At 42.6% G+C, this 13,994-nt stretch overlaps 2 protein-coding genes across 2 annotated transcripts; one reads left to right on the top strand and one right to left on the bottom strand.

Moving 5' to 3' along the window:
* Positions 1-833: 833 nt before the first annotated feature.
* Positions 834-2,145, bottom strand: LOC101762155 (universal stress protein YxiE). Its single transcript, XM_022822986.1, has 4 exons — positions 1,877-2,145; positions 1,618-1,727; positions 1,390-1,508; positions 834-1,302 (listed from the first exon to the last, which is right to left on the bottom strand). The coding sequence occupies exons 1-4, from the start codon at positions 2,058-2,060 to the stop codon at positions 1,188-1,190; spliced, it is 528 nt and encodes a 175-aa protein (XP_022678721.1). The 5' UTR covers positions 2,061-2,145; the 3' UTR covers positions 834-1,187.
* A 5,124-nt stretch (positions 2,146-7,269) lies between these two features.
* LOC101762561 (protein RRP6-like 2) lies at positions 7,270-13,773 on the top strand. The gene is given in 15 exon segments (XM_014805721.2): positions 7,270-7,966; positions 7,969-8,075; positions 8,654-8,809; positions 9,581-9,739; positions 9,822-9,905; positions 10,048-10,127; positions 10,226-10,276; positions 10,410-10,509; positions 10,931-11,013; positions 11,097-11,142; positions 11,492-11,579; positions 11,659-11,822; positions 11,919-12,194; positions 12,266-12,379; positions 12,979-13,773. Coding segments are annotated over 15 exon segments (2,697 nt in total). The 5' UTR covers positions 7,270-7,371; the 3' UTR covers positions 13,573-13,773.
* Positions 13,774-13,994: the final 221 nt, after the last annotated feature.

A 13,994-nucleotide genomic window follows, 5' to 3' on the forward strand; every position in this document is an offset into this window, starting at 1 on the left:
ATTCCTTTAGCTGATTGAACCCAGCTAAACTTAGTTAAATTGCTAAAGATTAAGTAGCCCCTCCACCTTCCTCGGGAAAAGTTTCTAAAGCAAGAGGGGTAGAATAGACAAATATCTTTTCAACTATCATTTAGCTAAACTGTAGCTAGCTAAAAAAAAGTTTATTTAGCTAGCTAAAAGAAAGTTTGTTTACAACTATCATTTAGCTATTTCAACTATCATTTAGCTAAACTGTAGCTAGCTAAAAGAAAGTTTAGCCAAACTGTAGCTAGCTAAGAGAAAGTTTGTTTAGCTAGCTAAATTTTAGTTGGGTGGATGCAAACAGGAAGGGTGAGCATTGTTTGATACTTCTAACTTTTACTTTTTTTGAAAAACAATTAATGATACTCCTATCTTAGGTGGGGATTCACTTCAACACTAGGTGCAATGGCAACAGGACTCTTGCGGCGGTGCTCTGATTCAATTTTGTAGAAATCCTATAGTTCTTTGTACTTTTTTTTCTAAAATGCTGCCTACTGGAATCATTTAAGAAGAAAAACACAGACGTGGCCGTTTGTATCCGACTCACCAAGTACCGTTGGTACCACTAATCCGTCGGTGCTCCGGTCTCTTCCTACTCTCGGAATGAAAACGAATTCAACAGCCGGGAGCCCGAGATTGTTCATGTGACACTGTGACCTGGTGAGGGGAAAAAACTTGAGATGCTTTGAGGAAGACACAAGACAGTTCTCTTCCCGGGACACCCCCCCCCCCCCCCCCCCCCCCCCTCAAAAAAAAAGAAAAAAAGAAAAGGCAATTTGCTTTCCTTGGAGTACGTGCTAGTACACATGATCAGTGCAAAATGACCTCCTCTGTCAGTGTTGCCTTCCTTGATGTTTACACAGGCGAAAAAAAAGCAGTGATAATTATTTACACAAATTATTTCTCACCCAATGACCCAAGCGCATGGTTTTTACATCGTCGATCGAAGATATCCGCAACATATACAGTAAGGTGCTCAGCGTGGCGAATTCCTGAATACATCGACATCAGAAGGATCGCTACACGGACGACGGATCCACCAGGAACAGGTGAGGTGCCGACACAACGGCCAAGGGAATAACTGAACAACCGTAACGGATCGAGAAGTAATACTGCTTGCGTGAGTGATTCTTTCTCCTGCCCGTGTTCTTTCCTCTGGCCGGCGATCAGCTCGCCTCCGTCCGGTGGGCGTGGTCGTCGTCGTCGCGAGGCGGCTTGACCACCATGATCGGGCAGCTCGCGTGGTGCGCGCAGTAGTCGCTCACGCTCCCCAGGAACGCCCTGCGTCCAGAGACAGCCAGGTGTTACATAAGCAGCCGTGCATCATCCAGATTCCACGTGTTGCGAAACGAGCGCCACGTCACGTGCCTCTTGATGGCCCCGAGACCGCGGCTACCGACGACGAGCAGCCCGGCGCCCATGTCGGCCGCGGCGCGGCACAGCGCCTCCCTGGGCTCCCCTTCCACCACCACCACCTCCGCGCTCACCTGCAGACGATGACGCACAGAATGTAGTCATGGCCAGTGCTCTGCACTTGCTCTGAACTAGTACACGGTAGGAGGTAGGAACTGATGGTAAACAAAGAAAAAAAGTTACCCCTCGTTGGTGGCAGGTCCGCTTGGCCCTGTCGAGCAGGCTGCGCGCGTTCTCCGCCTGCGCCGCCCACACCGACTGCATCATCGACGGCGCGCCGTACACCGCCGACCCTGCGCGCGCGGTGGCAGTGGCAAGCTTACATATACGCGTTGAACAACACAGAACAGAGACACGCGCCGGTGACTGAGGGCACCAAGTGACGATACTAGCTAGAGAGCAGCGGGGTGGCGCGCGGTGGGGAATGAAAATGATCGATCACCTGGCCCGATGGGGTACATGATGTGCCGGAGCGGCTCCAGGGCGTGGACGAGCACCAGCGCGGGGCGGGGCTCCTCCGCCGGCTGATCGGCGGCGGCGGCCGGGAACGGGAAGAGGTGGTCGAGCACCCAGGCCAGCGCGTGGCGGCTGAAGTCGCTGTCGTCCACCGCCACCAGCACCTTCATCGCTCCTGCTCCTGCTCTGCTCTGCTCTCTCTCTCTCTCTCTCTCTCTCTCTCTCAACACACAGACCCCCCCCAAGTTCGGCGGGCTCGTGACGCGGTTCTGAAGCCTGCCGAGCGGCGTCGCCGTCGTGATATATTGCGTGGCAGCGTGGCGGTAGCAAAGCCCTCGTTTACTTGGCGAATTTGGGAGGTGCCAAATTACTGTAGCAACACTGTAGCGTTTCATTTGTATTTGTGAATTATTATCCAAACATTGACTAATTAGGCTCAAAAGATTCGTCTCGCAAAGTACAACAAAACTGTGCAATTAGTTTTTAATTTCATCTACATTTAGTACTCCATACATGTACCGCAAGTTTAATGTGATGGGGAATCTTCTTTTTGCATAGTGTCAAAGTTGGAAGTTTTGTGGGAAGTAAACAAGGGCAAAGTGTGTTTGGATGAGAACGGAGAGGGCCCAGAGCCGTGTGCGCGCGTGGCTGCCATGCAGTGATGCCAGGGGCCGAAGTGGCGAACGGCCGCGCTCCCCCGCGGTTTCCGAAAACGCGAACCCCGAGCGTGGGGCCCAGGCGCCGAACCGGCACGCGGTTTTGCCTGCGGCGCGCGGCGCCTGAGCAGCAGAGCAGGCGAGCATGCACTCTCTCATGTCATGTCCAACTGACCAGCTCTGCATTTTGCTCGCCTGCTCTGTTACGCACTACTGACTGACCTATGCCCTGTTACGCACTTTTACCCTGAACTCGTGCCCGTGCGTGGGCATAAAAGATTTCCAGCGCAAATACATACTAAGAAGTCGTTTTGGACAGCAACCCGATCTCCGAAGATTATTTTGTCTCCTTATTTTTATAAAAATATTTATCAAAAATTGATATATGTATATTTTTATGAAAGTATTTTTCAAGATAAATCTATTTATATGACTTTCACATTTCCAAACTCAACAACTTAAAATTTATTCATGATTTATATTCCCAATGTTTGACCTAAACCTTGTTCAAAACGACTTTTATACGGAGGGAGTACATACATAGAGCATGGGAAATATGATTTTATTTAGATATATAAGAATCAATTTTATTAGGTTTATAGCCAACATGGTGTGAGATTGTTGAAGTAATGAAATGATCGTGAACAACAGTCTATAACCAACAGCCATGACGGAAGGAAAGTGATTGCTTACTTGTGTCAACACACACTTGTAATAGAAAATAATATAGATAATATATCTGCTCTTAGTTCATACAAATAAGTGCAAGGTCACATAATAGATACAGGGTCTTGGTATCTCGGTGATACATTGTTGAATAAAACAAACGTTCACAAGCATGTAAAGTTGAATAAAACAAACGTTCACAAGCATAACAGAGATACAGATACAAACAACCATTCTACTATACACATCTGCAAAAGAACCCGATTTGTATCCAAGCATCTAGCACATAGTGTACTTGAAAAAAACAAATGGCACTTGTCCTTGTAACACACATCACCTGACTATGAGGGATACAGTACAGTAATAGAAGAATACAGAGCATTCAACATTGAACTCAAAAATTTAGAAATGTTGTCGGTGCGAATCCTTCAATCAATCTAATAACGATGAGTTGTGCAGCCAAGTACGGCTTATCTTCAGATTATATAAAGAAGTACACTTTTCACTTTGGAATATAGAATAAATGAAGGCAGAATAATTTAACAGAGAAATTAGCATTGCTAAACAATGCAGTAAGCGATTAGCTCATTGCTGAGAGAACCTGCTCCTATTTTGGATACAGACATTGGAATATTACTACAAATGCTTTATATCTCATTAAAACATATAGAATTTTTCTCTAGTATTTGTAAAAACATGGAAATTGCATACTTCAAGAAATGCAAGAGCCATTTACAAAGGTACATACATTCTAGTCTTCTATCTCTTTTCTTGATTCTCCATTAAGTGTTATGCTTCAACCTGGCCATCTTATTCATCCTCTGAATCACTGAGAAGAAACAAAAGGAATACAACTTAGAAGTTATAGTCACCAGGCATGCAATTTTGAAAAGAAAAAAAATGCTACAGACCATACTTAATGGCCCAATGAGATCCATGCTTCATAGATTGTCCTAAGATAGAGATTCTCTTCCTTACAATTATCCCCTCCCTCTACAGGTAGTTTTAATCCGGAAACCATGACACAGATTTCATGGAAAACGCAATTACACGTAACCCAATTGCAGATCAAACTTCACCTGGATTCAAGATCATTACATGAACCTAGCACACGAAAACATAGTTAATTCAAGAATATAGTTTTTTTAAGTAAATAAATCTAGGTACAATCTGATCATCCTAGTCCAACAAATTCTATTTTAGATCTTTACGCTAGCAGCAAGTATTTTACGTACAGTTTTACGCTAGCAAGAAGTATTCTGTTGTGTTCTAATCACCTTGCTCATGATGGTAGTGCACCTCAGTGGCATAGTGATTCCTGGTGTACTCCTCTAGCCTCTTGAGCCCTTCTTCAGGAGTAGTTCGTATAATTTATCAAGGTAAAGACCATTCAGCGGCTCTGTTTTAGAATTTAAATTAAGTTATGTCCAATAGCTATTTCTGAAGCCTAACCCTCGGACATTCGTGCTAGCTCCTTCTGCACAGTCTTCAGTTTTTTAGCTTCTACATTTTGTTGACTATAGTGCCTATATATCAGATTGAATGCCTACACTGGAAGTCATTGTTAATGCAATGCCAAGTTCTAATTCAGATCTTCCTTTGGCAGAGTATTTGATGTGGCTGGAGGTTTAGCATGGAGGTCCACGGAGACTGATGAGAGTGTACTGCTTCCTGCATTGATCTTATGTCTTGTTGTTCAGTTTGGCTTGTGGGTGAGTTGACGAGGTTGCAATTGTGCTGTCGGGAACAATTGCTGGTTCGAGCTCACAGTGAGCTCGTCGCTACTGCTTGGAATCGCTGGGCTCACGTATACCACTTAAAGATGAGAAGCTGTTGCAATTGAAATGTTCAGTTTGGTCAGTTAATCTTGAATTGCATGAGCAACAATGTTACTGTTCAGGCTGGGGTGGGAGCTCAAGGGTGATTAGCTACTTGTTGAACTTGTCTGCTTCATCCATGCTGAGATCATGAAGGTTAGTGCCGTACTGTCTACTGTGCGGGCTGTTTGCCAACTCTGAATTCGGTTTGTCATTGCCCCTAACCTTGCTCTGGAAATCATGTCATTGCTTGTTTTTCAGTTCTGACTTGCCGTTCGAGTTTAACTGGGATGCTTGATGCACCAATGGGAATCCTAGGGGGAGCTGCTGCTGCCGATGCAGATAAAGCTCACTTACACTGGTAAGTGAACTATATCCAGGAGCAGTTGCATAGCTTACTTGTAATCATGCTTGTCCATGTCGCCATGTATATAGGCTACACGTAGCTTAATTAACAGAAAGTATGGAAGAGTTGTAAGTAGCTCACCAGCTTCCATACTCAATTGTGCATATGCTGTACACATTCATTGAGGGGCACATTGTGGAAAGGAGTGACCTTTTGTGATTTTGTTTAACCGATGCTGATAAGATTCATTCATGTAGTGGCCAGCAGGGTGTGGTGGTGACTGGTGATGCCTGAATCTCATTGATGACTGGCTCCAATAGACTAAGCGATCTGATAATGGAATGGAGGACCATAAAATCAAATGGTATAAGCCAGAATGTAGATGTCATTATTGTAAAGGCACCTCTTAGTTGAGTATGAATTCAATTAGTCAAACACACATCAGGCTTGTGCAAATCAAGAATTTGATTATTATTTTTGGATAAGAATTCGATTAGTTATTTAATTTAATGGAAGGTTACTCAATCATGCTCCATGATTTACTAGCTGGTAGCCTACTCAGTGATGCTCTGTACTAGTTAGAATTCTAATCCTAATTTGATTTACAATTCTGTAAACAAAATTATTAGTGATAGTCCTTATCCTAGATGATTCATGCTGACAAGTTGAGAAGCACCGGTGAAAGTGTGAGCTAGATTAAAAAGGCAAGCCCGTGATGTAGATGCAAATAGATTTTGGCTACTATAGAGTACTTAATCTCCACCAGCTTGTGATTTGATTTTATATTTTCCCATAATTATACGAAGAACTGTCATGCGTACGTTTTATGTAATAATATAAATATTTTGTTGCCGTAGCAACGCACAGACATGATCCTAGTATTTTTTTAGCTGTAGAGATTTCCTGGCAAAGCGAGAGTCCATTCGGTTGGACCAACTTGAAATTTTCATACAGATCTAGCAATTTCTTTTTTCTCTGAAATATGAATCTTCCCGTACCTTTTACCGGCACACACGTTATTCCTACTCTTTTTTCTCCAGATTTTTTTTTACCATTTTTATCTCAATCTAATGCCGTGTAGCTGAATTGGGTACGCGATGGAGAAAGCTGGAACTACAACTCCAAATCAAACAATATGCTGGCGCAATCATTTTAACGATCCTAATAACCCCAAACAGAAGCTATATCACTCGGGCAGGCCCAAAAACATTTTTTTTTGAATTTAGATGTTTTATGGCAGTGTGAATGTTGTGATCGCTGACATTCATTGGGAATTCCCAATTTATCTTCACCAGCCCGATAAAGGAATGTTCATAACATTCCAAGATCATAGTGGAAAAATCCAATTACAACGGTGACATGATCTAAATTATAGTCAAATTTACTGTTTAAATGGTTTGTTGCATATTCCTTTTCCAGTGACATTCTTCAAAACCAACAAGTGTTCGGTTATCCATTCAATCAACCTAGTGATTGAAAGTATGCATAAATCCTTTTCACATGATGCTGCTATACTCATGTAAATCTACTAGCTTCTTAACACCAATTTAAAGCTCTATCATACTCCGATCAATATACACGATCACTTTCCAAGATCCTGAAAAATCCTCACAACCTCTCCAAGTGCCAACATGGGCAGAAATCAAAGTAAAGCATCGCATGTGCTGGACGAGTACAGTAGGCACGAGGGCCACGAGCATAGCACGATCACCTACTTGAGTAATCATCGCTCAATTGAATTTGAACACTCTGTTTTGCGATCCACATTTGCGTGAGCTTCGCCCTGTAAAAAGCATCCGAAAGCATGGGCAGACACGCAAACTTCATGGCCGTTCAACGAAAGGAAAACACCCAAGGGTAACACCGAGCGAAGCCGAGAAAAAACAAATCGCTCAATTCACTCACAATTCGCACGCGGTACAAGCCGGCGGTGGCGGCGGAAACCCAACCCCCCCTCATAAACCCTAAACCGCCTCATTCCCCACCCAATTTCGCCATGGACGCGGAGGAGGCCTCGCCGCCGCCGCAGCCCCCGCCGTGGGCGCAGAACAAGTCGGCCGCGGCCATAGATTCCTCGTCGGCCCCTCTCGCCGCCGCGGCCGCCCGCCTCTCGGCCCGCTCCCGCGCGCTCCCCTCGTCCCGCGACTTCCACTTCTACAACAACTTCCCGGCCTTCAAATCCCCCGTCGGCGCCGCGGCAGCCAAGGCCGACGCCTCCCTCGGCGTGCTGGGCGCGGCCCCGCTCCTCCCGGCGCGGCAGCAGCCGTTCCCGGGGGGCGGCGACCTCGACGACGCGCACGACTGGCTCGTCGCCCTCAACGACGACCTGCTCGAGCGGTTCGGCGCCTCCGTGGACGAGTTCAAGGCGCTGAGGGAGAAGGAGGAGGCGTCAGGGCGGAGGGCGGCCTCGGAGGCCGGGGACGGGGACGGGTTCCAGGTGGTGTATGGGAAGAAGAAGAAGAAGGTGGGCGATGGGGAGGAAGGCGTTGAAAGAGCGGAGGCCTTCGGGGCCTCCAGCTCAGTGAAGATGGCCAAGGACAAGGCGGCTGCGCCGGGGATGAAGGCGAAGGTGCCCTTCCACATCCGCACCATCCGCGGCCGCAGGGGGTGTACCGCATTGTGGTGGACAACTCGACCAAGCCTTTTGAGCATGCTTTGCTTGAGCGGAGCGAGGATGGCACCCGACCCGTGCACCCATTGGTTAGTGTTTCTCCACATAATTTTTGTGAATCTCAAATTGCAGCAAGTCCACTTTCTTGATGTCCAATCTCACCACTGAGGTCATAAAAATAAACCACAGCCTTACTGCCTGTAAATTGTGATTGATATGATTAATTTGAAGACACAAAAGATGTAGAGAACCAGTTGTTTTTTTTTTGGTTTGGTAGCGCGTACATGGTATGTAGGATCAACAGGTGTTATATGCAGCTGATGATGGATTATGCGAAATGGCACAACATGCATATAGTTTAGAAGCAAAACAACATTATTCTGAATTTATTACCTTTGGTTTCGTGGGGGCTTAATGAACTAAAAGATATTACTGGGGGAAATCACTCAATTCACTCCTGTAGACTTGATGTGATGCAAAATCGGTGCAGTGGATGAAGCGAACAAAACCACCGTACATGCAGAAAATAAGAAGGGCAGAAAGCCTCTTTAGCATTGTGTAAAAATATAACGTCAGCATTATGGAAATATGCTGCTGTCTGTGTTCTTCATTTTCTATTGTCAAATGTAAAAAACAATTGATTTGCATGTGTATTCTGTATTTGCAGGAAAAACTCCCAATTGAACAACTAATCAACAGAAACGTTCCTGATAGTGAGCCTGTAAAGCCACCTGCTTTAGATGATACCCCTTTTACATTTGTTGAAGACCTGAAAACCTTGGAGGTGCTAGCCACAAAGCTGAAGAATGCAACTGAGTTTGCTGTAAGTGTGCTTGTTTCTTGTCGATGCCACAAATACATGTGACTGCGATAACTGCATGATAAGCAGTTTACTTAGACATAACTGTCAGTATGCTTCAGTTCATACTGTTTACTACGAGTATTCAGCAGCCTCTTTACTTTGGTTGTATCAAGTATCAACTGAGATTAGGAATTTCAAGATTAGTATTGTGTGTCAACATACTTATAAGTTCTGGCTATTGAGCATTAATTTCCGTACTGGTGCTATTGTGTACATTGAGAATTAAGGCTCATTCCAACTCACTGCAAACATTGTAAATTGAGATTTCACACATATGAACTATATGGATGGATTCAGCATGCAAGTTATGTTATGTTCAATATTTCCATATCAGCCATCAAATTCAAACTATTTTCCTTAATCATCAGGTCTTTGTGATGAACATGGTAGATCCTATTACAGCTATGTCATATTTGCTGCCAATACAAGCCTTACTTTTATTTTAATGTGCACAAAGTGGTTAACTTTCTGTTATCTTCCTATGCTGGATTCCTTAGTCGTATGAGTTCTACCTTCTTATCGCCCAAGATGCTTTGGATGAAATTTTCCATTTATTGCTGTATCATGTTTCCTAGAAGCGATTTCTACCCTATATGTTAAACATAATGGTTGCAAATTATCTGCACCCGATATTTCTCGGTGTTGCATTGCATTGTTGTAAAACTGTTTCTTTGGGTTATTGTGCATTATTTATTAACTGAAACATTTTGGTCTTTTATCCTACCATTTCAGGTTGATCTGGAACACAACCATTATAGGACATTTCAGGGTCTGACATGCTTGATGCAGATTTCAACAAGAACAGAGGACTTTATTGTTGACACTCTTAAGCTTCGTAGATATCTTGGTGATTACTTGAGAGAATTTTTCAGAGATCCAACCAAGAGAAAGGTACGGTATGCTCTCTTTCTGTATGTTTATATTTTACGATATGTCTGAAATTGTAGTTTCTCATTGCTCTTGTGACAAATAGGTAATGCATGGCGCAGGTCGTGATATAATATGGCTTCAACGAGACTTCAGCATATATGTGTGCAACCTTTTTGACACAGGCCAGGTATGGTGCACATAGCATGATTATCTGCACGATTCATACATCTCGCTTCTGTTTATTATACTTTGCATTTTTCGTCGTACATACTCATCATTTTGATGTTCTGTTAACTGAAGCTTGATCTCTCCCTCCCAACTTAAAACAGGCTTCAAAGGTCTTACAGATGGACCGCAACAGCCTGGAGCATCTTTTGCACCATTTCTGTGGAGTGACCGCAAATAAAGAGTGCGTGATTTTGTGAACCTCCTTAATGCTTCCACTTTACCGGTTCCATGTCATGGGAGCTGTAAAGCGTGACTAAGACATACATTTTCTTGCAACAGGTACCAGGCTGCAGATTGGAGGTTGAGACCCCTTCCTGATGAAATGATCAAGTACTGTGCCTTTATACTCCTTGAGCTCCTTTGATCATCATGATTTATTTCAATATTTCTTTTTATTATTTTTTGACCCCACTGCGGAGAATAGTTTCCACCAAGTGTGTCTGATAGCGGTTGCTGTGTGTAGATATGCTAGAGAAGATACACACTATCTGTTATATATATATGACCTGATGAGATTGAGACTAGTGAAGGAGTCATCAGCTGACAGTGATATGCTTTTAGAGGTAAATCTTTTCTTTAATGCATTTCCCTTCTTCTTTGTGTAATGTTTGATTTAACTTGACTGCACTGTTTAGTGTTCTCTTACGCTGGTATTCTACCCTAGATTAACGTAGAGCATGCAGCTTCACAATCAATTGCTGATATTAGTAGGGTGAACATTTCTATTTTATTCTTATTCTTATGTAAATTTCACTGTTTATTAATATCTGAGACAAGTGTAGTAGGCCCTTCATTGAGGGTCTATTGAGTTAAGGTTCATGTCTTATTTACCTGAATTGTTGCCATCCAGGTACTTGAATGTGTGTTTTTAACTTTTTATCTGATTTGGAACACTAGAGCATATGCATATTCTCTGGTTCCACTCCTATTGATTACAGCATACTAGCTGGAGGAACTAAACTGCTGTTTCTTTCATCACTGCAGGTTTGCAAGCGCAGCAATGAAATTTGCTTGCAACTATATGAGAAGGAGCAGCTGACTGATTCATCGTATCTACATTTACATGGGTTTGTATTATGCTTGCTTTAATGCAGCTTTGTTCAACAAAAATCTATTCAAGCTTTCCTAATCTCAGTTTGCTCAATTACAGATTGAAAGAAAATGAGCTGGATGCAAGACAGCTGTCAGTTCTTTCTGTAAGTACATAATTCCTCTTTGAGGACTATACTGGTGTTTCGACCCTTGATCATTTTTTTTGCAGTTAAAAGATACCAACATATGTAGTTTGTTAGAAATGAATCCTTAGTTGTCCTGGTGAATTATTTCTTATTGATACCCCACTATTTGAGGCTATGCCTAGTTTTTATAGATCTTAGATATGCTAACTGAAAGGTCATAATCGGAGTTTTTATTAAAGCAATTCCATATTTTCTTCTATATGTCTTTGATTACCAGGCTCAAGACTGCCAGTTTAAACACTTGCAATAGAAGTTAACAAATAATTCTATTGCTCCTTATGTAATTTCTTTTCATTTTTCCGTGCAGAGTCTATATCGATGGAGAGATGGCATTGCCCGTGCTGAGGATGAGAGCACTGGCTATATATTACCGAATAAGAGTCTACTTGAGATAGGTTTATTGCTAATCTCAACTTAGGTGTATGGCTTTGCATGCGTTGGCTAACTTTCTTTCTTCAATTTTTGATTTTAAAGCAAAGGAAATGCCTGTGACAAGTGGGAAGTTAAAAAGAATTGTTAAATCAAAAAACTTTGACCGCCATCTCAGCACTGTCATTAACACTATAAGGGATGCCATATCAGCTTCTGGTGCTTTTGAGAGTGTAGCGGAACAACTAAAGAAGGGAAAGCTGGAAGAGGTTTGTTATCCTGATTTTATTTCAACTTATCTTCCAATTCACTATGAGATTCAGTCTTCTGGACATCATTTGAAGTGAACATATGGTTTTCTGCAGTTAACAATGGCAAATGTGAAGAACAGCAGTGAAGACACTGAAATGATCCCTGCTGTTGATGTTGATAACAATGAAGATCCGAGTGATGAATCTGCTGTAGTTTCCACAGTGATTACAAATGTTGGTACTGCTTCTCCCTGTATGGGAACTGTTACAAGTGAAGCTTCATTCGGTAATATGCATTTAGAGGACTTCACACCAGAAAAGAACTTGGGGACTTCGTCAGGGTTTACTGGACTGGCAGATAAGGAAATATTGAGCAATGGCCAGCAGCAAGTAAGGAAAATCATTTACATATGTGCCTGCCGTATAGTCTGGCCTTGTATTTAAACATCTTCGTTGTCCAGGTAGCAAAGGCCACTGTTCAAGTATCGAAGAGGACTACAGCCTTTGGTGCTCTGTTTGGAAAACCAGCTGCTGGAAGAAGGCCGAATCTTTTCCCAGGGCTTTCAAGTGATCAGGTAGTTCCTGTTGCATCTTCTCTATCCGGACTGTAGAATTGAGTAGTTACGATATTTTGCAGTCTTGTATATAGGAAGATGCATTTTCCATGAACTGGTTTGCTGCCTGCCATTGAAATACTACTTAAACACTCCATCCGTTTCACAATAGTTGTTGTAGCTTTGTCCTAAGTCAAACATTTCTATCTTTGACAACCAATTCCTATAAATTCATATAGTTTAACATGTAAATTATTAATTATATATTATGAAAGTATTTCTCATGGTGAATCTATAAACATAAATCTTATAATGTTAAATTATACAACTTTTTAGAAATTTAATGGTCAAAGATACAAAAGTTTGGCTCAAGGCAAAGTTAGAATGGCAACTATTATGAAACAAAGGGAGTATTTGAAGTGCATTGCTAGAGTTTTGACATACTTAGTATTTCCAATCCTTTGATGAGCATGCATCTGCACAATCAGTGATACACTGGCTTTATGAAATTTATGTCTTGATGTGTTCTAGTAGAGGTTAGCTTTTCCTGCTAGCTTTCGATATGAATGCTTAGTGGCCACAGAACTATCGTGACTCTGTTGTATGCGTGACAATTGCAGGGTAAGAGTAAGGTGGACAAGATAACGTCTTCTGTGGTACTTCCTTTCCATAACTTCTCTGGCAGTGTGAAACCTCCATCAGGTAGCCTTCCATTGAAAGAACAAGTGCATTCTGAACCAGAAAGCGTCCAACACAGTGATCCAGCCTGCCAAATGGAAGACGTGATACAGTTGGACACTGAAACAGATGATCCGCAACCACCAGAAAGTCTACTTGATGATGAGCATCAGGAACCCAAAGTCATGGAAATGTCCAAGTCCCCTTCAGATGCCCCCTCTGATACTGAGCAACGGTTCCGGTCACTCAATGAAGAGAGAAACGTTCATCAGAATCAAAAGATACCTCAAGAACCCGAATTTAGATTCCCAGTGGTGCCTTTTGATTATGCCGAAGCCAGAGAGAATCTTGTGTGTGGCGAGCCTAAAGCTGAGACAAAAAAAGACAATGCAGTTGCCAGGCCCATAAATACGGATTCTGGAGATAAGCGGCGAACTTCAAACAAACCAGGTGCTGGAGAGGAGGGGAATTTCCAGCATCCACGAAGACGGCAGGCTTTCCCACCTTCTGGCAATAGAAATTTTACTTATCACTAATAGTCAAGATGTATAACTGATCAAATGTGATGTTCCAAGATTATAGGTAAAAGAGTTAGGACAAAGGGAACACACATTGTATGTGGGAATATTGTGTGGGTAGAGACAATTCTTGAACTTCCATTCACGAGAAGAGGCTGCTCTTGCATTGTACTCCCTCCATTTCAAATTGTATGTCATTTTGGCTTTTCGTTGTTCATAGATATTATTATGCATCTAGATATACACTATATCTAGATTCATAGCAAAAATTATATACCTAGAAAAGTCAAAAAAATTATATACCTAGAAAAGTTAAAATAACCTACAAGGACGGAGGGAGTAGTGTCCTTGTTGCTAACCCGAACTTGATGGATGACTTCGAGACCAGTTTTAGGTAATGTGGAATTTTTATGTTTGGGACATGTGAATTCCCTACTCCC

The sequence above is a fragment of the Setaria italica genome, chromosome IX (genome assembly GCF_000263155.2).
Source record: "Setaria italica strain Yugu1 chromosome IX, Setaria_italica_v2.0, whole genome shotgun sequence".
NCBI classification, from domain to species: Eukaryota; Viridiplantae; Streptophyta; class Magnoliopsida; order Poales; family Poaceae; genus Setaria; species Setaria italica.